The 23,784-nt window shown below is 42.5% G+C and overlaps 1 protein-coding gene across 1 annotated transcript; it reads left to right on the top strand.

Moving 5' to 3' along the window:
* The first annotated feature begins 470 nt into the window (after positions 1 to 470).
* rrh (retinal pigment epithelium-derived rhodopsin homolog) lies at positions 471 to 22,873 on the top strand. The gene is made up of 7 exons (XM_014338873.2): positions 471 to 885; positions 2,865 to 3,055; positions 9,367 to 9,466; positions 12,984 to 13,137; positions 21,387 to 21,555; positions 21,957 to 22,135; positions 22,332 to 22,873. Exons 1-7 carry the CDS (start codon positions 774 to 776, stop codon positions 22,435 to 22,437), a joined length of 1,011 nt encoding a protein of 336 aa, XP_014194359.1. The 5' UTR covers positions 471 to 773; the 3' UTR covers positions 22,438 to 22,873.
* The last annotated feature ends 911 nt before the right edge of the window (positions 22,874 to 23,784 follow it).

The following is a 23,784-nucleotide window of genomic DNA, read 5'->3' on the forward strand; positions in this document are numbered from 1 at the left end:
TTGGGACTGAAAGAATAAAACACCAATTAAAAGCGGTGTCTGGAACAATAGCTTCAACCAATGGAACAGAGAAACAGGGCTTTTGTCTACATAGAGTCCCTGCTTCAAAGCAACAAGTCTTCTGATCTCTCACTCCAAATGAAAACAGTGTTTAACACCACTACTGTTTGAATATTTTTTGGATAATTTGATTGAAAACTCCTTCTACAAAGCAGGGCCTCATGGTTTGATGGGAGTTTCCTGAAGGCTCTTTCTGTTACAGTTAGTTAACTAAACGTTGCCACACAATGTGCCTTTGTGAACCCATAGGCACATGTAATCCAGACTGAACGAGACTTTATTGTTCCTACTGTACGCATTCTCTGTGAAACGACCAGTCATCCGTTTGAGGTATTTCAGTCTTCGATTCTGTGTTGTAATGACAAAGCTCATTGACGACATAACTTGCCAGCCACTCCATGTGAGCGGTAATCCTCTCTTACAGAGCTTTGTTACCAATGTTACGTGCAGATTGCTGCCTGCTAACAGGGACAGAGGAGCAGTGGAATGCAATAATCCCATAAACCCTAGTCCTCACGGTTTACCCACCACTTCTCCACAATAGCATCATACAGATTTTAGTTAGGACAGCATTTTACAAAACTCCCTGCCTGCATTCTTCTTCTAATTTTCTTCAGTTTAAATTTTAAGGATCACCATCATTTTTAAGTTTTTTAGTTTTTACCTTAATCGGGTATTTTTTGTTTGTTTGTTTTTATCTAGAAGGTCACTAAATGGGGATGGACTCTGGGGTTAATATTTCAAATGAAGATGCACCTTATGGGGGGAAGAGTGCATTTACCCAACTGGAGCATAACATTGTGGCTGGATATCTCATCACTGCAGGTAACAATGAACAACCCTTATGCTGTGTTTTGCCATGTTTGCTCTGCGTTATGTTCTTCAGTTTTGCAGTTGTGTAAATGCAGTCATTGTGTGGTTAAGAGGGATAATAGTCTGTTATAATCATTTGAATTTTAATGGTTAAATCCTAAATGTGTCTTTGATATTCTTTCTTTACCAGTGAGATGTCATAGGATTCATCCAACCAAGCCCAGCGAAGCAATGTGGTTTCTTGACAAAACTTGGATATCAGCATTTATTGAGTTTTAACCAGCTGGTTCTTATTTTCATATAATTTTTACATTTTAATTTGATTGATGTATATTATTTTATGGAAGGTCATCTCCTTACAAGCTTAAAGAGAAATTCTTGTGAGTGTTGGTCGTGTTTATTCTTCAGCGTATGACTGGAGATAATCACTATTGTAACCACTTAGCAGCAGCCACCTAGGTGATTAGAATCATGCCAACCTCCTGGGTGTCATGTATGTCTGTTTTGTATTTGCTATTTGCAGGACAGATCAAACTATAGGTTTTAAGTGAAATCAACAAAGACTTGTAGTCAAAAGTTAATTCTATCTTTGTCTTTCTCCCTGATGCTAATGCACATACCATCTCCAGTCCATATTGGGTTCATTTTCGAAATAAGAGTCTATACTAGGTTATAGGATGTTGGCACAATGCTCCGTTTTATGCTGGGTTGCAGATGAATGGTCAAAAAAATACCTTGCATGTCACCTGCTAATTGAAAGGTTGGTGGTTTGACCCCCTGTCTGCTCCAGTCTGTTGTATCCTTGGGCAAGATACTAACCTCAAGTTGCTCTTTAAAAATCCATTACAGTTTGAATGTAATGAACAGCGTGAATGTTAGAAAGAGCACAGAAAAAAGTGCTTGTGTGAACGAGGCAAGTTGTTGTAAAGTGCTCAGACAGTCTAGAAAAGCGCTGCTATACGAGTCCTGTCCACACTGATAGATGATTTTTCTTGACCTCCATAAAAAAAGGACTGCACTTATAGTAGGCCATCTATTAATATGACATTATCCCATAAGTTTAAAACTACACTGTTGTAAACATGGACTACAAAAAGCCTTTTGAAATAGTATGCTATGTATAATAATGACTAATCATCTCCTAAACTAAAGTCTGGGCTCTATCACGCGTGCACAAACACGATTATTTATTTACAACACTGTTCCAGTTACTTATTGTCAGCAGATTAGACATGTGACCCCTCCGGGCTCCAGACAGCTGACAATAAACTGGCAGCTCAATATTAACCAACATTAGTCCAACTAATGTTAGGCTTGAGTTGACCGAGAAACGATTTGATTACATTCTTGAATGATATGAGACTTTATTTCCTAAAAGACCAAGACTTTAAGCTTCTTCAGGGCCACTTCCCTCATTTACAAAAAACTGAATATTTGACGATCAACCTGGAGCCCCAAACAGGAGAGGCCTGGTGTATGTTGGATTTTTAAAAATATTAAATATAGTAATATTTGCTATTATGCTATTTATTTTGTCATTTATATTCATAAATATTAAAATTCTGCTGCAATTTCTTTCAGCTGGAAAACATGCTACATGAGTTTGCTATGTTTTATCGAATCGAAGGCCCCAGAGAATACAGTCTGACACTGCCTATGTTGACATATTTAAATACATTACAGTATCCTTTTTAGCTTTAGACAAAGCAACTGGAACCTAAAGCACTTTTATTTACTTTCTCCTCAGTCGACTTTTATTTGGATGAAGATATTAAATCTCGTATTAAATCTTGGGGGGTTGCACTCTCTGAGTGCTCTTGTTTGTATTTCTGTCTTTTTTAAAAGCTACTTTTATCCCTTGCCATTGTTTAATAGAGAGCCAACAAATAAATTTTCGTTGTATCCTACTACAGTGACAAATAGGGTATCTTAATCTTAAACTTCATGTTTGACTTTCACACTGTAACACTGTCTTTCTTTTAATTTCTCAGGTGTCATCAGTTTAGCGAGCAACATTGTGGTGCTATTGATGTTTGTAAAATTTAAGGAACTTCGCACACCTACCAACTTCATAATAATCAACTTGGCTTTTACTGACATTGGAGTGGCTGGTATTGGCTATCCCATGTCTGCAGCTTCAGACATCCACGGCAGCTGGAAATTTGGCTATGCTGGTTGTCAGGTGTGTAGAATACGACTGCCTCTAATTCCACTACATGCACATCTAGTTTTGTCAGGTTGTGCTGTTTGTTGTTTAGGTTATGTTCAACCAACTGCAGCTATAGAAAAATCTAGCACTTGTTAACATTGTTAGTGAACCCAGTCGCAAATAAACTAGGCAGTTTTTACCCATGTCTGTGTCAATATGTGGAGAGTATTTATGAGCAGTGTTGGGGAGTAACGGAGTACATGTACCGCCGTTACGTATTTAAAATACAAAATATGAGTAACTGTATTCCGTTACAGTTACCGTTTAAAAAGGTGGTATTCAGAATACAGTTACTTTGTTGAAATAAATGGATTACACGGCGGTCTTTTCCTGTTTCATATGTTAGCCTATGCCTCTCTATTTTTGGTAATTCCCGGTGGAAACAAAAACACATATAAGAGGCTCTAATGCCTGTCTCAATCTCGCAACCCATGTCACCTCTATTTGTGTCCGCATAATGACGTGAAGAAATATTTTTAAAAATTAATATTCAAAAAATGATTTAATATGAAGGCAACAGGCAGAGTGTTACAGGCATCGCCCTAAAGCATGTAGCCTGTAGTCCGTGCTGCAGGGAGGATGGACTGCCATACCCGTTATGTGTCTGTGAGCGAGGGAGGGAGAAAAAGGAAAAGTACGAGCTGTCATCGAGCAGAAACGGGAGCTGGAAGCATGTAAATATAATAATAACCACTGCAGCCAAGAAGAGAGCCTGACGAGCCCAGCTGTAAGTAAGCTGTTAAGACTCGACTGTACACTGTGTTCTGTTTTCCTCTGAAACAATAAGCTCCGTTGGAGCAGCCTTTCAACGCCTCTCTCTGTCTCTCGCTAGCAAAGTTGACCCAGACAACAAAGTAAAGCTAGTTTTCAGCTACGAGCCGACACGAACCCGACGTATTAGCCAGAGGTCCCTTTACTACGGTTCGGAGCCGCGGACCTGTTTTATATACGCGGAATAGTTTTCTACACGAGATCGCTGCAAAAAGTGCAGCCTTACCTAATGTCCACCTACTGTTACTCATTTATATTAAGATTTAAACATCTAGTTGGTGTTGGTATGGAGAGTAACCTTCAGTAATAGTAATAAATCACACAGCAATAGTACATCATGTAGTTGTAAAAAGCATGATAATATATTAAGTAATCCAAAGTATTCAGAATAAGTTATTAGGGCTGCCACAAACGATTATTTTGATAGTCGACTAGTCACCGATTATTTTTGCGATTAGTCGACTAATCAGATCATCATCCATTGGACGTAAAACGTACAGCTTATTGCACCAGCAGCATCTGCTCTTATATAACTATCATTAGCTTACAGCTTTAAGTGTTTAAGGTATGTGCTAACTAAAAATAAAGACAAGATGATAGTTTATTAATTTTAATGAAATTTGCAGATTGTTTCGGTGAAGTTTAATAAACTCCTTGCTATCTAAAATATAACAGGACACCGGAGTAAATTCTCCAGCATCTCACACTTCTGATAATCAGCTGTCTGCTTGACGTTTATTCAGCTGTGTAAAAACTATAACTTTAATCTCAGCCAAACCGATTTACTCAGGAACAAATAAAATACTAAAAAAGCCAAACAATAACATTTTAAGTTATCTAAGTGACTCATATATCATGTTTAACCTGAGTAGCGAAAGACGGCGGTGGGTTTGAAAACGATTTGCCGGGAGTCCGGTGTTCTCACGGCTCTAGTGAGCCTAGCCCCCGGCTAGCTATCGAGCTAGTGGGTAACAGACGTCTCCGAAAACGTCGGAGCGCTTTTGAAAATATGCTGGTGTCCTGATAAACTGAGCAGATATTTGAGGTTTACACAGCTACATTCTCGCCTGAAAATATGTTAAACGTTTATTTTGTGACCCAGAAAGAATAATAAGAGTAATATTAAAACTAACTAGCTGCCGCCATTGTTGGAAACTGAGCTGGGCCGCGCTATGAATTCTGGGACACAGCTTCTTCTTCTTCGGGGTTTAACGGCAGCTGGCATCCTTGTACATGCAGTGCTGCCATCTTCTGTTTCAGTCCGTTATTACACTCTTAAATCCTGCTACTTATTCCTGCGTCTTTTGGGATCTTACAAAGCTTCAAACGACACATTGACTACTAAATTAGTCGTCGACGTAATCGTGACTAGTCGACTAATCATGGCAGCCCTACATGTTACTCTCATTGAGTAACGTAACAGAATACATTACAAAATACATTTTGGGGCATGTAATCTGTAATCTGTAGTGGAATACATTTTAAAAGTAACCTTCCCAACACTGTTTATAAGATCAAATCTGAAATAGCCTCTTTGTTACATAATGTCTTTTAAAGTTATAAAATGTGTTCCACAATCTCACTGTCATGAAACGCAGTGTGTGGCAGGCAGGTTAGGACCCAAATGCAGGCCTCTCAGGTTGGACTGAACTTAACTTTATTGCTGGAAAGTACAAATAATTAAATCCAAAAACTTAATGGACAGATACTTATGCATCCAAACACTGGACGCCCTGAACAAATGTGACACACACCAAGAAGGAGATCATGACTAGGGATGGGTACCGGTATCCGGTGCCATGATGGCACCGGTTCTGACATAAACGGTAGTAACCAGACCGAAAAGCAGCGCACATTTCGGTGCTTTATTTCGGTGCTTTTTTTTCCTGAGATGTCATACACTTTGGATTCTAGCCAATCATTTTACCTTTCCAAGGATAGTAGGCGGGCCCAGGTACGTAGTTCTTTTAGAGCAGAGCTACAGAATAAAAAGTCTGGCTGTACTTCACAGCAAAAGATGCAAACTCAGCAGCAACAAGTGCTTCAAGGTGATACTGTCAAAGGAGGTAACACCTTGAATCTGATGAAACACCTGGCAACGCATAGCATTTTTTTAAAGCCAAGAAATGCACAGTATTTGATAGCTTGCTGCGAGACCTCACACCGAGCACATCTACTGCGGGTGTGGTGCCTGTTATCGGACCCGGAGTTAGCAACATCTTCCAAGAACCCAAAGAGCAGAGTCCTGGCCCCTAGCCCTGCCAGTGTAGCAGAAATGATGACGGATGATGATGGCAGCAGCAGCCGTTCTTCTCTGCGTGAGTAGCTTAATGAGAGGTTTTTGGACAAAGTGTGTGTTCTCCATTCTTTAAGCACCGGTTCGAGCACTGTTTAAGCACCAGCACTGTTTCAAAAGTACCGGTTTGGTACTGGTATCGGATAAAACCTAAACGCTAACCATCCCTAATCATGACAACGGACAGAGGGAGATACAGACAATATATACATAAGAGGGAATTGGGGCAGAGAGGAAACAACTGGGGAACACAGCTGGACATAATCTCACTGACGAGACCTGGGAAGCAAAACCGAACACGATCCACACGAGAGGCTGTCAAAATAAAACAGGAAGCACCAAGACTCAGACTGACTAATTAAAGATAGAGTGAGAGCGAGCGACACAGAGAGAAAGACAGGGGAAACAGATAGTCTTGACTCCATGTTTATTTGTCTGGCTTAATACAGAAAACAGATCCTGGCTGCCCTCACCCTAGGATCAGGGATGGGCGCAGGAACCTGCCAGAAGCCAGCTCCTCTCACCTGAGGAACTATTACAGGTGCAGAGGTGGCCTATTCAATTCCGTTCAATTTTATTTATTCAAATCACAACAACAGTCACCTCAAGGTGCGTTATATTATAAGGTAGACCCTACAATAATACATCTGGTCTTTGCTGGCATCACCCTGGGAGCCAGGACTGGTGCAGGTGATGGCTGGACACCAGCTGTCACCACCTGGAAACCAGAACATGGATTGGCTGGGCCTCAGTCACCAACACCCAGGTGCATGAATGGGTGCAGATGAAGGTTGAAGGCAGAACCTTGGGAGCAGGGACAGGGACCGGTCGAGCTCTACCTATCTTAATACTGGGAACTGAGATGGGTGCAGGGAAAAGCTGGGTCCAAGCCACACTGGGAGCAGGAGCAGGCAGAGCATATGGCTTACGCGAGGTCACAGGTGGAAGAACAGTCTTAGAAACAAGCAAAGACGAGGTACCACAGTCTTTAGAGGGAGCCCCAGAGGGTGCAACAGAACCAGTTCTGCACAGGTTCACAGCAAACAGTCTTCAAAGAGGTCCCCTTCAGGGTCCTCAGAAGTGACACTAACTCTAGAGTTAGTGTCACACTTTGCACTTTGCCACTTTGCAAACAGGTTCAAATCAAGGCAAATCATGAGCAGACCCAGATACACATTGTACTGGTTCAGGGTTTGGTTTAAAAACATGTATAGTTTGATTAACAGTAGATGAGATTTCATTATCCACCAGCGCAGTAACATCACATGAAGTTATGGTTGACCCTTGCAAGAACCCAAAAATTCTGTTTTGTTTTACTTTGTTTACTGGGTCAACTACAGGATACACATCTTTTATGCTGGCTGACTCTGAAGCAAAACAAACAGTCTTCGATTTTGCTGGGTTAGTGGTACACCTGGGAAACACAACTGGACTTAAACTAAGAAAGGCCAAGAGCAAGAGACACAGAGAGAGTGCGAGAGACACAGGGAGCGACATGACTGGAGAAACAGGCAAATGAACATGGAGACAAGGCTGACTTGATACAGAAAACGAGGGAGAGAATGAGAGAGGAGGAGTGAGCACCAAGGGAAACTAACAACAAGGCAAGAACTCAGCAGCATAACCAACTAAATCCAAGACTGCTAATAGGAAATTTCAAAGAAATAAACAAGTTGATAATCCAACTCAAAACACTGATGAAATGACCCGGGACCTTGACACTTAAATTACTTATTACAAAATCTGTGGCCAGGCTGATTCACACTCTTTTAGCAGATTTTTTTCACAGCATTGTCATGGCATAATATTGTTGAGCCATGTACCGTATTTCCCGGACTACAAAGCGCACCTAAATATTAGCCGCACAAGCTAAAATCAGGGGAAAATCCTGTTTTGTACATACATTAGCCGCACCTGACCAAAAGCCGCAGGTGTTTCAATGTTGACTTATCATATGTAAGAGAATATGCACAAAGGGAATTGTCAGGAAAGAGATGGCTGTTTGGAGACATCACTTTTATTAATATTTTGAAAAACAAGTTATGGGTACATATTTGCACATGTAGTACATAACAGTAGCCTACAGCACACCAGAAAAATAGATTCGGACTACCTTTTAGGCTCAGGTGCAGTGACACAGCTTTAACAAGAAGAAAAGTCAGTCATTCACCACCATCTTTCTCTTCTTCCTGCGCACTAAAACCACCAAAGTCCTCTTCTCCAGTGTCGGATACAAACAGGCTCAGGATGGCTTCGTCATCCACTCTCGCTTCTCTCCTTCGTTGTCACTTTCAAAACCAAAGAAATCCTCATTGTCAGTGTCAGAGTCGAACACCCTCAGAAGGGCCGTGGCGGTGTCCTCCTCTCCATCATGCAGCAGTCCAGCCCTTCAGAAATCCGTTGGTGATCGTGGATGTTTTCACACTTTTCCACGCTGTCAGAATCCACCGGTGGAGTTGGGCATAACTTGCTTTTTGGGCATAACTTGCAAGTTTATCGCCGCTCATCATCCACGACTCCCGCTGAACGCGTACCGCTACTTTGAAGTTTGTTTTTCGCGCTACTTCGTACGGCACTACGTTGCCTGGCGGACGGACATGTGACTAACATACCACTCTTGAACCCCGATCCTTCCGCCAGGCAACGTAGTGCCGTACAACAGCGGAACACACAAAACAAATCGTCTTACGATATGACAAAAATCACGGACAATCCATAGAAAAGCCGCACCTGACTAAAAGCCGCAGGGTTCAAAGCTTGTGCAAAAAGTAGCGGCTTATAGCCCGACAATTACGGTAATCCTTTTTATGAACGTATTAACAGAAGCGAGGAAACTAACAGCCCTCATCTGCATTTGTGTGGCTTTTTTCTTTGAACCAAGACAATAACTTTCCCCGACATGGCTGTAATACACCACTGCAGACAACATACCTCACTGCTATGTTTAACAAACACAGACCAGGACTGAGAAAGGACATTTGGTCAGAGCAGTGTAAAAATCTGAATTTTATAACTTTTCCAAGTTTCTACAAGTTTCTGTTAAATCATAGTAACAGAATTCCAAAAGCCATCGTACCACAACATGTTAGCACCGTGGTTCTTGCTTTAATCTTTTGGATGCTAACAATTCTTGCCTCAAGCACAGGGCCATGATCATAGCCTTCTCGTTAAGAAGGAATTTAAGTACCTGCCTTTTTCTTTGTTTCTGTGTCTCCAGATCTATGCAGCTCTCAACATATTCTTTGGCATGGCTAGTATTGGCCTGCTGACCGTGGTGGCCATTGATCGTTACCTTTCCATCTGCAGACCAGATATAGGTATCCCACTTAGAGAGCCTAATATTTGCATATATAATTTACCCGACCACATTGTTATACTCCTTTTTATCTGTTACAAAATTGACGAAGATATTCATGATCAAGGGTTACCATGTCATCTAATTCCATCATTCATCACACAACCAGTTATACTGGTCACAAAGTGATGTGCGATTAATCTCATGTTCCTTCTGTTGTCTTTTAACCACTGCTTTAAATTGTTCTATTTTATTCATAAATCGTTTGTAAGTTCACCAAAATACAGACTCATTGAAGATGTTTTGAGGAAGTACAACCCAAATTTCAAAAAAGGTGGGACCTCTTATAAAATGTAGCAGGGAAAAAAAACCCAAAGCGTTTCAAACACACACACACACACACACACACACACACACACACACACACACACACACACACACACACACACACACACACATATATATTCAAGGGAGAATCTCAGACCAGTTGACTGAGTTACCAGAAAACTTATCAAAGATGTGATCAGAATGTGTAATGGCAAAAGTGAGTTTTTAGGATTAGAAGAATGTCATCAGCATACAAACTGATTTTGTGATTATGTAATTTTTTTTTTGCTGTACCGATAATCAGTTATTGTTCACTGATGGCAACAATAGGGCAGATGGCAATAGTGGCATCCTGGTCTAATGTCTCTGTTTAAATTGAATGAGTTAGCTATTTGCTCTTTAGTGATTATGGATGCTGTTGGAGTGTTATATAGGATTTGGAACCAGAAGCCAAAATGTTTCTCTTTTCTAAATCCAAAATTGTTTGTGGTATACACAATGAAACAAAATCAAACGTTTTCTACTCAGATTTGATGGTTTCTTTTGTTTTGTGTGCTTGTAGGTCAATTGTGTTAATTTATTATGTCTGAATTTTAAAATAACTGTAGGTCACAAAAGAAGAATGGAAAGAATGATGCCATACCAGACAAGATAAATATTTTTAATGATTAAATATAAGGGTAAAATGAAAAGTAATTTAAAAAAAATGGCCAATTATACCCTAAACCGCAGAGGGTTTAATTCAATTCAGTATTTGGGTCAAGGTCAAGTTTATTTATATAGCACTTTTCCAAACAGTCTTAACAATGTAAACAGGGAGACAATGAATGAAGCCAGTATGGGAAAGATATGCTCCATCTTTGTAGTCCCTGTCAGTACTGTTGCTGCAGCATTTTAGGTTAACTGGAGGCTTTTAAAGGAGTTTTTAAGACAGTCTGATAAAAAATGAATTACAATCGTCCAGCCTGGAAGAAATAAATGCATGAACTAGTTTTTCAGCAGAGCCCTGGCTTTTTGTCAGCCTGGCTACAGGCTGCTGACAAGAAACCTAGGGTTGTTTTTATTTTTTCAATAAGTGAGGAAAAGTGAGATGTTCTTGCTTTGCGAAAAGCTCTGTCTTTTTTCTTTCTTTTTTTTTTTTTTTAACTTTTTTTCCTATAAAACAAACTATTCTTACAGGCTAAACAAAGATCTTCTAAATGAGTGAATTGTTTCATCTTACAACTTCAGCTTATGAACTGGTGCACGTTTAAGAGTTATACCACAGAGTTAAGTAATTCTGATTTGAGGTTTTCGTTTTCAGTTTGGATATCCAGAGTTGTATGCAGTGAAGATGTAATACTATTAACAAGATAATCGACCTCTATGTGACTAGAATGGCTTAGTTACAGCACTTTCAGAAAGACATGTACTCTAATATTCGTGTTAACCACTGCTTTGTAATCTGTTGTGGTATATTTAAATGTTAATAAGAAATGATCTGAAAAAGAGGGTTTTTTGTTTTAGGAAATACTGTTCAGTTTCTATGCCAATATGTCAGAACGAGATCTAAAGTGCGATTAAAGTGGTGGGTGGGTTCGACGGCATTGTAACGATAGAAATGGTAATTAGTTAGATTACTCGTTACTGAAAAAAGTAACGCTGTTAGTAACGCCGTTACTTGTAATGTTAACTGAAGTCTGCAGTGTACAGGGTGATGAGGAAAGGGGCGAGCACTGTTCCTTGTGGGGCCCCCTTGCTACAGACTACCACCTCAGACACACAGTCCCACAGCCTCAGGTAGTCAATAATCCACTAGGATAGCTGATGGTCTACTCTCCCTGCAGCTTCCCCATTAGCACTGAGGGCCGGTATGTGTTGAAGGCACTGGAGAAATCAAAAAACATGACTCTCACAGTGCACCTAGTGCCCTCCAGATGAGAGAAGGCCCGATGCAGCAGCATCATCCACCCTGATGTTCAGCTGGTAGGCAAACTGCAGTGGGTCTAGGTCTCTCCTGACTAGTGGGTGAAGGTGGTGAAGTATGATCCTCTCCATGGTCTTCATCAGGCGTGAAGTCAGTGCAACAGGTCTGAATTGTTTTGGCTCTTATTTCTTAAACCCAGCTTCAGAGACAGTGTTGCATCTATGTCAGTTCTTGAGAGCAGGGCTCATGATGTAAATTAGCTTTTATATGTTTAGTGTTTCATTCCTCTTTAAAGGATATACAGGGAGTTGGGCGGGTGTCCCCCACCTCTTGGGAAAGAAACTGTGTTTGGCACAACAAAGCATTCAGACCATAATCCCTGTTTGCTACAACTGCTGGACGGGTTTTTGTTTTTGTTGTTGTTGTTGTTGTTGTTTAAAACAAGAGTATATGCATGTAGGCGCAGATAGTGACGTTTCAGTTCCAGTGTTTCCCTTAGTGTGTGTAGGTGTATATCAACCTTTGTATTAGTTGTTTTATTTTGGTACTTTGGTGTCTGTGGTGCTTTGCATTTCATTATAGCTCCTCCTAGTCTCATTACCTAGTTTCTGTTCACCTGTTCACCCCAGTTGTGTTCATGTTCTCTAATTGCCCTCAAGTGTCTGTTTTTGCTCCCTGTGTCTTCCCTGCCCACATTATTAGATTCCTGTATGGACCGTGTTATTAGGATTTTGGACTCTTCTGCCAGTTGAATAAAGGTACATGTCAGATTATTCAGTTGCCTTAAGAATCTGCATTTGGCTACTCCTTATGCAAAGCTATGATTGGTGCCTTGTGAAATGACAAATGTAACAAAGAGCCAGGATACTTGAGCAGCTAGAATTCTACATTGGACCACCACATTGGACTATTAGAAATGACATTATGACCACTCACAGGTAAAGTTAATAATACAAATTATCTGTTCATCATGGCTCCTGTTAGTGGGTGGGACATATTAGGGAAAATTCTGTCTTCAAACTTCATGTGTGAGAACTAGGAAAAATGGACAACTGCAAGGTTTTGTTTATTTATTTATATTTATGCACTATCCCAGCTTTTGTGGAATTGTGGTTGTACTTAAAAATCAACAGTTTGCTAATCTCTATTAAACATTTATTCAACTATCTGCAGCCTAAAAAAGCGCTTACTTTCTTAGTTATGGAGCGATTGTAGCGCTAACTACAATCGCTCATTAAATTCAAAATGACTTTATTGTCGCACTTTCCTGACCTTCATTTTTTCTATACATCATTTCTCTCTCCAGGTGAGAAAATGACTGGACGATCATACAGTCTTCTTATTCTGGCAGCATGGCTGAATGCTGTGTTCTGGTGCTCCATGCCAATTGTTGGCTGGGCTGGCTATGCCCCTGACCCCACTGGAGCTACATGTACCATCAACTGGAGACAGAATGATGCGTGAGTCTTTAAGGGATAATGTACTTGATATTTTGGATAAAAAGCTACTAAAAAAGAGTTTGAACAGATATTTGCCTCTCCATTAGCTCAGGTTTTTTTTTCAATAGTCCAAACAGTCTACCCCATTAAAGCCATTGGTGTTTCTACTATCACAAGATGCAAAGGTAATGTTTTGGTGATTTGACACTATATAGCGGTTTTGCACATAACACCATGCAGACGTTGCTCAACAACTGTCTGCCATATTGGATAAGTGGTAGCGGTCACGTAAATTCACTGATACATAGTATACATAGAAATTATCACTATTTTCCCCCTCATAATGCCTATATTCTGCTGCATGATTGGGTGCAGCAATGATCAAGGACAGAAATCCCAGGTCAGGCTTGCAGGCAGGTCCATCATCTTTAGCCTCAAATTCTGGAGGCTTAAACTGCACTCTGTTGGGTCAAGCATTGTCATCTTGTAGACTACAGTTTTGTCCTAGACTGTGGAGATATGGGATTGTCACTGGTTGCAGAATCTTATTTTAAGATCTCACTCCACTGAAATTGCCTCCAGTAACGACAAAAGCTTTCAGCCTTTTGGTTAAGCAATTACCATAGCATTTTCTGTGTCCTCTGCACACTTTGACCCTACAGTCCAGCCGCAGTAGGCCAAAACTGTACCACTGAACATGATGTTTCTCCACATGTTCAGCTTACAGTACACATGTTGTCAGCACCAGCATAAACAGGTCTGATTGTGAAGAGGCCTCCTGGGCGTCACATGAGACTGGAGATTGACTGTATGCTGTCTTTTAAGTGGTGACAGGTTAAGGAAACTGTCTTTCTTGGTCTCATCTTCTTGGGATGCCCACTTTGTGGCCTGTCTGACATTTCCCTTTAAATGGAACTTGACCTGTAATTTGGAGATGGTGCTAGGGCTCACTCCTAAATAATGCTCCAGCTTGGTTTTCCAGCATTCAATCAATCAATCAATCTTTATTTATAAAGCACTTTTCATACAAAGAAAATGTAGCACAAAGTGCTTTACATAGTTAAAAGCAGCCCACCCCACCCTCCAACTCACTCCCCACACTCTCAATACACATATATCCCCCCACCCCCACCCACACACACATACACACACGCGCACACTTAAAGAGTAAAAAGAGTAAAAATTGGGCTGGACTCGCATGAGCCAAGTGAGGAAACACTATAACAGGAAGCCGTCTGCACCGGGAGCCGGTCACAGACCGCAGCCTCCAGGCTGGGCACACAGCAGGAGGGAGGCAAAGGAGCCCCCCAGCCAGGCTGAGAGGACCCCAGAGACCCAGCAGCCACGGTCAATCACAGCCCCGGTGCAGAGAGCGCCCTCCGAGGAAACACTGGAGATATGATGCAATACGATATATATAGGGTAAAATGATAAAATAAATAAGAACAGGATACAATATAAATATAAATAGAATAAGAAGATTAAAAAATGAATAAGAATAAAATCAAGCAAATATTAGGTAAATCCTAAATTAATAATAGAATAACAGGATAGAATAAATAAGCATAAAATAAATAAACGCTAAGTAAAAGCTAAATTAAAAAGGTGGGTCTTGAGCCTGTTCTTAAAAACATGTACGTTCTCTGCGGCCCTGAGCTCCTCCGGCAGGCTGTTCCACAGACGAGGACCATACCACTGAAAAGCTGCCTCTCCGTGAGTATGTGTCCTGACTTTAGGGACAATCAAAAGGCCAGTACCAGAGGACCTCAGGGTCCGCGAGGGTTCGTATGGTAAAAGCAGATCTGAGAGATAAGAAGGCCCAAGACCATTAAGACATTTAAAAACCAATAAAAGAACTTTAAAATCGATCCTGAAACACACGGGGAGCCAGTGCAGCGATTCTAAAACCGGTGTAATGTGGGCCCGCCCTCTGGTCTTCGTCAGCACACGAGCTGCCGAGTTTTGCAAGAGTTGTAAAGTTGAAATATTCTTCTTAGGAAGACCAGAGAGCAGGGCATTACAGTAATCAATGCGACTGGTAATAAAAGCATGCATCAGCATCTCCGTGTTGGCCCGAGAGAGAATAGGGCGGACTCTGGCTATATTTTTTAGATGATAAAATCCAATTTTGGTTACATGTTTAACATGTGGGATAAAACCAAGCTCAGAGTCAAAAATAACACCCAGGTTTTTCACTTGTAGCGAAGGACATAGTGAAAATGCCTCTAATTTAGACAAGAGTTTCTCTCTCTGAGCCTCAGGACCGACAATTAAAACTTCAGTTTTGTCCTGGTTAAGCTGTAAAAAGTTTTCTGCCATCCAAGATCTTATATCCAAGATACAGTTAAAAAGGGCATCCATTGGTCTGGTGTCATCAGGAGACACGGAGATGTACAGCTGCGTGTCATCAGCGTAACTGTGGAAGTTCACTCCATGCCTCCTGATGACACCGCCGAGAGGGAGCATATACAAATTAAAAAGTACAGGGCCTAGAACCGACCCTTGAGGCACACCACATGTCATTTTATGGATCTTAGAGGAGCATGTATCCATACTCACCATAAAAGATCTGTCAGAGAGATAGGAAGTGAACCAGCTGTGTACAGCACCAGAGAGGCCCACCATGTGTTTCAGTCTGTTTAAAAGAATAGCGTGGTCTACTGTATCAAAGGCTGCGCTTAGATCCAGTAGCACCAGGACTGAGAGCTTTTGGGCGTCCCAGTTACATCTAAGATCATTTAAAACCTTTAGGAGAGCAGTCTCTGTGCTGTGGTTCACCCTAAATCCAGACTGGAATATCTCCAGGATCTGTCTATCATTGAGAAAATCAGTAATCTGAGTAAAAACAAGTTTTTCTAAGACTTTACTTAAAAATGGTAAGTTGGATACAGGTCTGTAGTTATTAAAATCATTACAATCCAAATTGCTCTTCTTCAGAAGGGGCCTCACCACCGCCGTTTTAAAGGCATTCCAACTTGGCCTGGCACATGGCCTATCCAGATCAGTCAAATATGGTTATGTTTGGAACAGACACTAACTATATGCTGACAGCGAAACAACTAGTAACTCAGTGTTCCAACATTCGGAAGAAGGGACTACTCTCACGAGGTACAACACACATGCTATGGCAAGGGGGAGCCAGGACGACAGGTCAGGGAGGAAATGTCATCATCATCACCCACACCAGAGATTGGGTACCAAGAAGAAGGATCTTTGAGTGCGAGAAGAACTGACCTGAAAGATATGATCATGGCAAAGCTTGAAACCTGGATCCTCCGTAGCCGGTTACCAAGATTAAGTGAAGTACCCTCAGAAGAGCTACTAGATGATGCAAATGCAGCACTACGGAAGATACTTACCGCCACCATTACCAAGAGTAACCAGATGATCTATATTACGGCAGCAGTAATGGTAAATGGCCTGTATTTATATAGCGCTTTACTAGTCCCTAAGGACCCCAAAGCGCTTTACATATCCAGTCATCACCCATTCACACACACATTCACACACTGGTGATGGCAGCTACATTGTAGCCACAGCCACCCTGGGGCGCACTGACAGAGGCGAGGCTGCCGGACACTGGCGCCACCGGGCCCTCTGACCACCACCAGTAGGCAACGGGTGAAGTGTCTTGCCCAAGGACACAACGACCGAGACTGTCCGAGCCGGGGCTCGAACCGGCAACCTTCCGATTACAAGGCGAACGCCCAACTCTTGAGCCACGATCGCCCCGTAGCTCAAGAGCAGTGCTCAGTGAGAAGCTTGGCTACAAGTTAAAAGTACCCTTCATGGAGAAGGAGACTAGAGGCCAAGATCAAAGTAGCACGGAGGGAGGTTAGTCAACTATTGAAGCTGCAGAAAGGTGCAACAAAGAAGGTGCCGAAGAAGTACAGCAAGCTGTACATACCTGAGGCCTTGGAAACTGCGAAAGAAAAAACTCACAGCCTTGGCCAGCTACTTGAAGAGATACTCCAGGGAGATCGAAGGCAGGAGAATAAACCTGCTGTTCTCCACAGAACCAGCAAAGGTGTACTCACAGTGGCAGAGGAACAATATGAGAACATCACCACCAAGACTGGAGATGGAGCAATACTGCAAGAGCATATGGGAGAAGGACACAACCCATAATGGCAATGCTCAGTAGCTAGTGGATCTGAGGGCAGACTACAGCAACCTCCCTGAGTAGGGTCCAGTAACCATCACAGTAGCAGACATCCAAGACAGGGTCTCCAGTATGAAGAGTTGGACAACACCAGTCCCCGACATGGTTCACGCCTACTGGCTGAAGAAACTGACTGCACTCCACAAGCGCCTGGCAGCACAAATGAACCAGCTGCTAGTTGACGAGAGACACCCAGAATGGCTAACAGAAGGCCGGGCAGTCCTGATCCTCAAGGACCCCCAGAAGGGACCGGTTCCGTCCAAGACAGCTCGTGTCAGGTGTCATAGTGGCTAAGATGAATAAGTACATGGCTCAATACACGAGTGGGGCACAGAAAGGAGTTGGAAACAATACCAGAGGAGCGAAACCCCAGCCCCTGGTAGACAGAGCAGTCGCCTGAGAGTGCAAGACTAGGCTGACCAACCTGGATTGATTAATAGAAGGCCTTTGACTGGATGCCCCACACCTGGATCCTTAAGTGCCCACAATTGTACAAGGTCAACAGGACCCTAAGAGCCTTGATCAGCAACTCAATGGGGATGTGGCACACAACACTAGAGGCCAACTACAAGTCCATAGCACAGGTCGCCCTCAAGTGCGGGATGTACCGAGGAGATGCTCTGTCCTGTTAAATATCAACACTTCACCAAGTTCTTGTGATTCCTCAAAGCCATCTGATGGAAGACAACACACTGCTCAATAGACCATTTTACACTTCCGGAAGGGAGATGCGTCCTGCATGACACGCTGCTGCGAATCTCGAAATGCCTAACAATTTTATTACAGGCTATCCCACTCTAGTCTAAACAACAGTGTTACACAAGCATTAAGTAGTCACGTTGCATAGCGTACTCAGAGGCTTTTGTCCATTAGCTGCAAAACATCTTTTCTCAGCTTCGGCGAGGCTGTGACCTTGCCTTACTCCCTTCTAGTAAATTTCCACTGGCAGATGGTTCCATGTTATCAGCTTCTGCAGACAAACGTGGGTGAGAGTCTCCAACATTCTTCCACTAAAGGACATGTAGTCTAATGCCTTTATTATCAGGGCCATGCCCATTCAATACTACACTATATAATTATATGACACTTATTAATATAAGCATTGAGACACTTCAGATATTTTCATCTTAACAGTCCCCACTGCTGTTCTACCTAGGCCTGAATCCTCTCAGTGAAATCAGTGACAGGACTGACTATGGATACCAACTACAGAATGGAGCAATTGTCAGCCACCTCCTCTACATGGATGACATCAAGCTGTATGCCAAGAGTGAACTAGACATTGATTCACTGATCCACACCACCAGGATATACAGCAATGACATAGGAATGTCGTTCGGACTGGAGAAGTGTAGTCGGATGATAACAAAGAGAGGAAAGGTAGTCAGAACTGAGGGGATGGAACTACCAGAAGGCAACATTGCAGACAGCTTCAAGTACCTGGGGATCCCACAGGCAAACGGGAACCGCAAAGAGCCACTAGGAAAGTTGCAACCACCAAGTACCCGCAGAGGGTCAGGCAAGTCCAAGGAGTCAGCTAAGCAGTAAGAACAAGATCCGGGCTATCAACACCTGATCGTGATCAAGTACCCTGCTGGGATAATAAGCCAGCCAAAGGAGGAGATAGTAGCCCCTGACATCAGGACCAGGAAGCCCTGACCATGAATGGTTCCAGTCCAGCACCCTGAGGCTGTACGCTAAGCGGAAAGAAGGAAGCCAGAGACTGTGAGTGTCAGCACCACAGTCCAGGATGAGATAACGAACATCCATGAATCCAGTAAGATGGCCCCAACCGACTGCATGTTCAGTGAATACCTCAGGCAGCAGAAACCCAAGAAAGAGTTGGAAGAAGAGGAATGATCATGGAAGGATAGGCCCCTGCACGGTATGTACCACCGGCAGATAGAGGAGACATTGAGAAGTTCTGCTGGTGGCTGGACAAAGCTGGATTGAAAGTCAGTGCAGTGGCACTAATCATGGCAGCACAGGAACAAGGTCTGAGCACAAGATCTATAGAGGCTGGGGTCTATCACACCAGGCAAGACTCCAGGTGCAAGCTGTGTAAAGATGCCCCTGAGACATAACTGCAGGGTACAAGATGCCAGCAGGCAGGGCATACATGGAACGCCATAACCAAGTGGCCAACATAGTGTACAGAAACATCTGTGCTGAGTATGGCCTGGAAGTCCCGAGGTCTAAATGGCAGATGCCCCCTAGAGTGGTTGAGAATGACCGAGCTAAAATCCTGTGGGACTTCTTGATACAGATGGGCAAAATGATGATGGCTAACCAACCAGACATAGTAGTGGTGGACAAGCAGAGGAAGACGGCTGTAGTGATAGAAGTAGCAATACCGAATGACACCAACATCAGGAAGAAGAAACACGAGAAGCTGGAGAAGCACCAAGGGCTCAGAGAAGAGCTTGAGAAGATGCGGAAGGTGAAGGTAACAGTGGTCCCAGTGGTAATCAGTGTGCTCGATGCAGTGACCCCCAAGCTAGGCAAATGGCTCCAGCAGATCCTAGAAACAACTACCAACATCTCCCTCCAGAAGAGCGCAGTTCTAGGAACAGCAACACTGCGCAAGACCCTCAAGCTCCAGGCCTCTGGTAGAGGACGTGAGCTTGAATGATAGACAGCCCAACACAGACAGAATTTAAATGCATTTCACAGCTCTGTTGAAGAAGCTGTCTCTCAGTCTGGTGGTGCATGTTTGTATGTTTCTGTACTGCTTTCCAGAGAAGAAAGCAGTATACACAGTCCTTTGCCAAAGTGGGTGGTGTCTGCAGCGATACATCTGGCCTTCTTCTGGATTCATCCAGCATATTATTTAACTCTGTTGGTGTTAAATAATTTCCCCCAGGGATTAATAAAGTATTCTGATTCTGATTCTGATTCTGATATACCAAGTCCAGATGTGGGAGTGGACTTTCCACAATCCCCTGTGCTGTTTTCACCTCCCAGGCCAGTTTTTCTGTCTTGTGCTGTGCTACTGCCATACCATACTGTTATACTAAGACAGAAGGTGCTTTCTATTGTGGCTCTGTAGAAATTCACAAGCAGCCAAGAAGAGAGTGTGATCCATTTTAGCTCCCCGAGGAAGAAGTGCCTTTGTTGGGCTTTCTTCACCAGGTGTGATGTGTTCAGCGACCAGGTCAGGTTAGATGTTATGTGGAGACCCAGGACCTTGATGCTGTTGTTATCTAAGAACCACTGTGTCAGGTGTTGGATCTCCTCTCTATAGTGAGTCTCATCATTGTCTGATATGAGACCCACCACAGTGGTATCATCCAAAAACTTAATGATTATGTTAGTGAAATTAATGGCAGAACAATCGTGAGTGAACAGAATGAATAAGGCCGGACTGAGCACACAACCCTGTGGTGTGCCTCTGTTCAAGACCAGTGTGGAAGATGTCCAGCTCTCTATTCTCATCATCTGAGGCCTGTTCGAGAGGAAGTCCCTGATCCAGTGGCACAGCGATGTTGGCACACCCAGGTTATAAGGCTTCAGAACCAACATCGTAGTATAAGAGCTGGAATGTTCGAAGTGGGTCAGGGCTCAGTACAGTGCTAATGCGACGGCATCCTCTGATGCATCCTTTTCAGGAAAATCCTGTCAGTTGGTCAGTGCATGCCTTCAAAGTCCTGCCTTCCTCCTTATCTGGTCCTGTAGCTCTGTTGGTGTTAATCCTCCTCAGGGTGGAACTCACTTGGTTTAGATGAGGGATGATGCTCGTTAGCTCCCTTATATAGCAAAAAGTTCTTTACACCGTGCATCATGATCATCATGCAGCCTGCTGTACCATTTGCTCTCGTCACCTGTAGGCTGCCCTACCTTTTTCACCTTTTGCATCAACAGGTGACAGTACTGAACTGAACCATGACACAAAAAATAATCAGTAAGGGGCAAATAATTTTTCTCTGAACTGTTTATTTTTTTCACTTACATTGTAAGCATGTTTGCATTAAATATAACGGAATTTGAATATTTAGGATTTAAAACCCTGTTTAAAATGTTAATATGTCATTGCTTAGCTGAGATAAAACAAATCTAGCATGTCTTGGTATGAGAATGCTTTATAACTATCTGTGTTTTTCTTTCCCAGGTCTTTTATTTCTTATACTATGGCAGTGATTGCTGTGAACTTTGTGGTTCCTCTGTGTGTCATGTTTTACTGCTACTACAGTGTGACAGTCACTGTCAGGAGATACAAAGCAAGCAACTGCCTGGACTGCATTAACATGGATTGGTCTGATCAAATGGATGTCACCAAGGTGAAACTGAGCCACAGTTTTAGGCTTTGTTTGTTAATGCCACATGCATCTGTATTGATCAAAGGCATGTTTAAACAGAGAAGAATAGTTCTGGTCAAAATTAGTTTTTTTTTTTTTACAAATATCCGATCTATGTTGTTCAATATGACAACATTACCGTTGACACTTTTTCCGAGTTTGGTAGGCTAACCATTATGTTTTACCATGGTTATTTATAGCTTTAGTTCAGACCACAGTGTTCTACAAAATTGGAAAGTAATTTAGTTCTATATAATAAACGTGAAATTCAGGAAAAATATAGACTCCCGTGTGGTTTGTGGTCCACATGGGATACATAATTTATACTACATGGAGTAAATTTGCATGTTTTATATAATGTTGTTGTTGTTTGTTGCTGACAGATGTCAATTGTAATGATTGTCATGTTCCTGGTTGCCTGGTCTCCATACTCCATGGTGTGTCTGTGGGCATCGTTTAGTGACCCAAAGACTATCCCTGCCCCAATGGCTATTATTGCTCCACTCTTTGCCAAGTCCTCCACCTTTTATAATCCCTGTATTTACGTCATTGCCAACAAAAAGTGAGTGTTCTCTCTTAAGTATGCTATGACAATAGTTAATATTTCTGTGCTAATAAACTTTTGCATAAGAAACCAATATGTGGGATAAAGTGGGATATTTCTGTGTCACATTAACATTTTTATATACTGTGTACTTCTGTCTGTAGTGTGTAGTGATGGTGGTGTGTAGAAGGACTTAAATCGCCTTTTCTTGCAGGTTCAGAAGAGCCATTACAGGGATGATTCGGTGTCAAACAAGACAGCGAGTCACCATCAATACCCAAGTTCCCATGACAATTTCCCAACAACCTCTGACCCAGTGAGATGATATTGCATTCAGCATGATGTCACATTAATATTAAAATAACTTGGCATTAAAACGCTGTGTAGAAAAATGCAATAATGACACCAATGAGTGACGGTGCTTCCACTGTCAGCTCAGCAAATATTTTGTCTCCCTTAGTTTCACAAAATGTAACCTACAAAGTCTTTAGAAGGGTGAGAGCCATAGATGAGCTGCTTAGGCTGGGCCCTTAAAAGCACATGGGTCTAATGGGCTAAGACATTTTTTTAAAGATTGCAGCTTCCACTATCAAACACCCATGCTGATGTTTTTCTGATAGCTTGATTGAAAAGCAGCTGTAGTGTTTCCTTCTTCTCCTTTATTGGGACTGTTATAGGGCCATCGGTCTCTACTGTCCCTTCTATCAAAAGTCTTAAGAAACCTGTGAATAAACACTTAAAAAATAAAGAAAAAACAACGTTTGTATTGTATTCATGCCTTATTTTTTTGTCTGGTCTCTCATATGTTTGCAGGTACACTTAGCTTGACTACATAGCCCATATTATTTTTTTATGCTATATATAAATTACATGAATATGAAAAAAATCATGTTTTTCTTAACAATGTAGGTCTTTATTCTTATGATGAAGTACTTCTTGGGTGCATCTCTGGAGTACACCAAGCCTTTTCTACTCTTTCATATACATGACGATGCCCCCCTCCCCATTTCTCCCACATTCTTACTCTCTGTCCTGGTGTGAATATGTTTGATGGGGTACAACCTACCATCCTGTGGATGGTGTGACTTAATGTAAACATAATGTGCACTTTATAAATCCCCATAGGAAAAATAAAATGGCCTGTATTTGTATAGTGCTTCACTAGTCCCTAAGGACCCCAAAGTGCTTTACACAACCAGTCATCCACCCATTCACACACAGCCACCCTGGGGCGCAGAGACACTGATCATGGCAGCACAGGATCCATACCGGCTGGGGTCTGCCACACCAGGTAAGACGACAGGTGCAGGGTGTGCAAAGGTACCTCTCAGACAATCCAGCAGGAGGGTGCAAGACGGGCATACATGGTAAATGGCCTGTATTTATATAGCGCTTTTACTAGTCCCTAAGGACCCCAAAGCGCTTTACACATCCAGTCATCCACCCATTCACACACACATTCACACACTGGTGATGGCAGCTACATTGTAGCCACAGCCACCCTGGGGCGCACTGACAGAGGCGAGGCTGCCGGACACTGGCGCCACCAGTAGGCAACGGGTGAAGTGTCTTGCCCAAGGATACAACAACCGAGACTGTCCAAGCCGGGGCTTGAACCGGCAACCTTCCGATTACAAGGCGGACTCCCAACTCTTGAGCCACGATCA

The sequence above is a fragment of the Haplochromis burtoni genome, unplaced genomic scaffold (assembly GCF_018398535.1).
Source record: "Haplochromis burtoni strain Fernald_Lab_line unplaced genomic scaffold, NCSU_Asbu1 Contig_251, whole genome shotgun sequence".
Lineage (NCBI taxonomy): Eukaryota > Metazoa > Chordata > Actinopteri > Cichliformes > Cichlidae > Haplochromis > Haplochromis burtoni.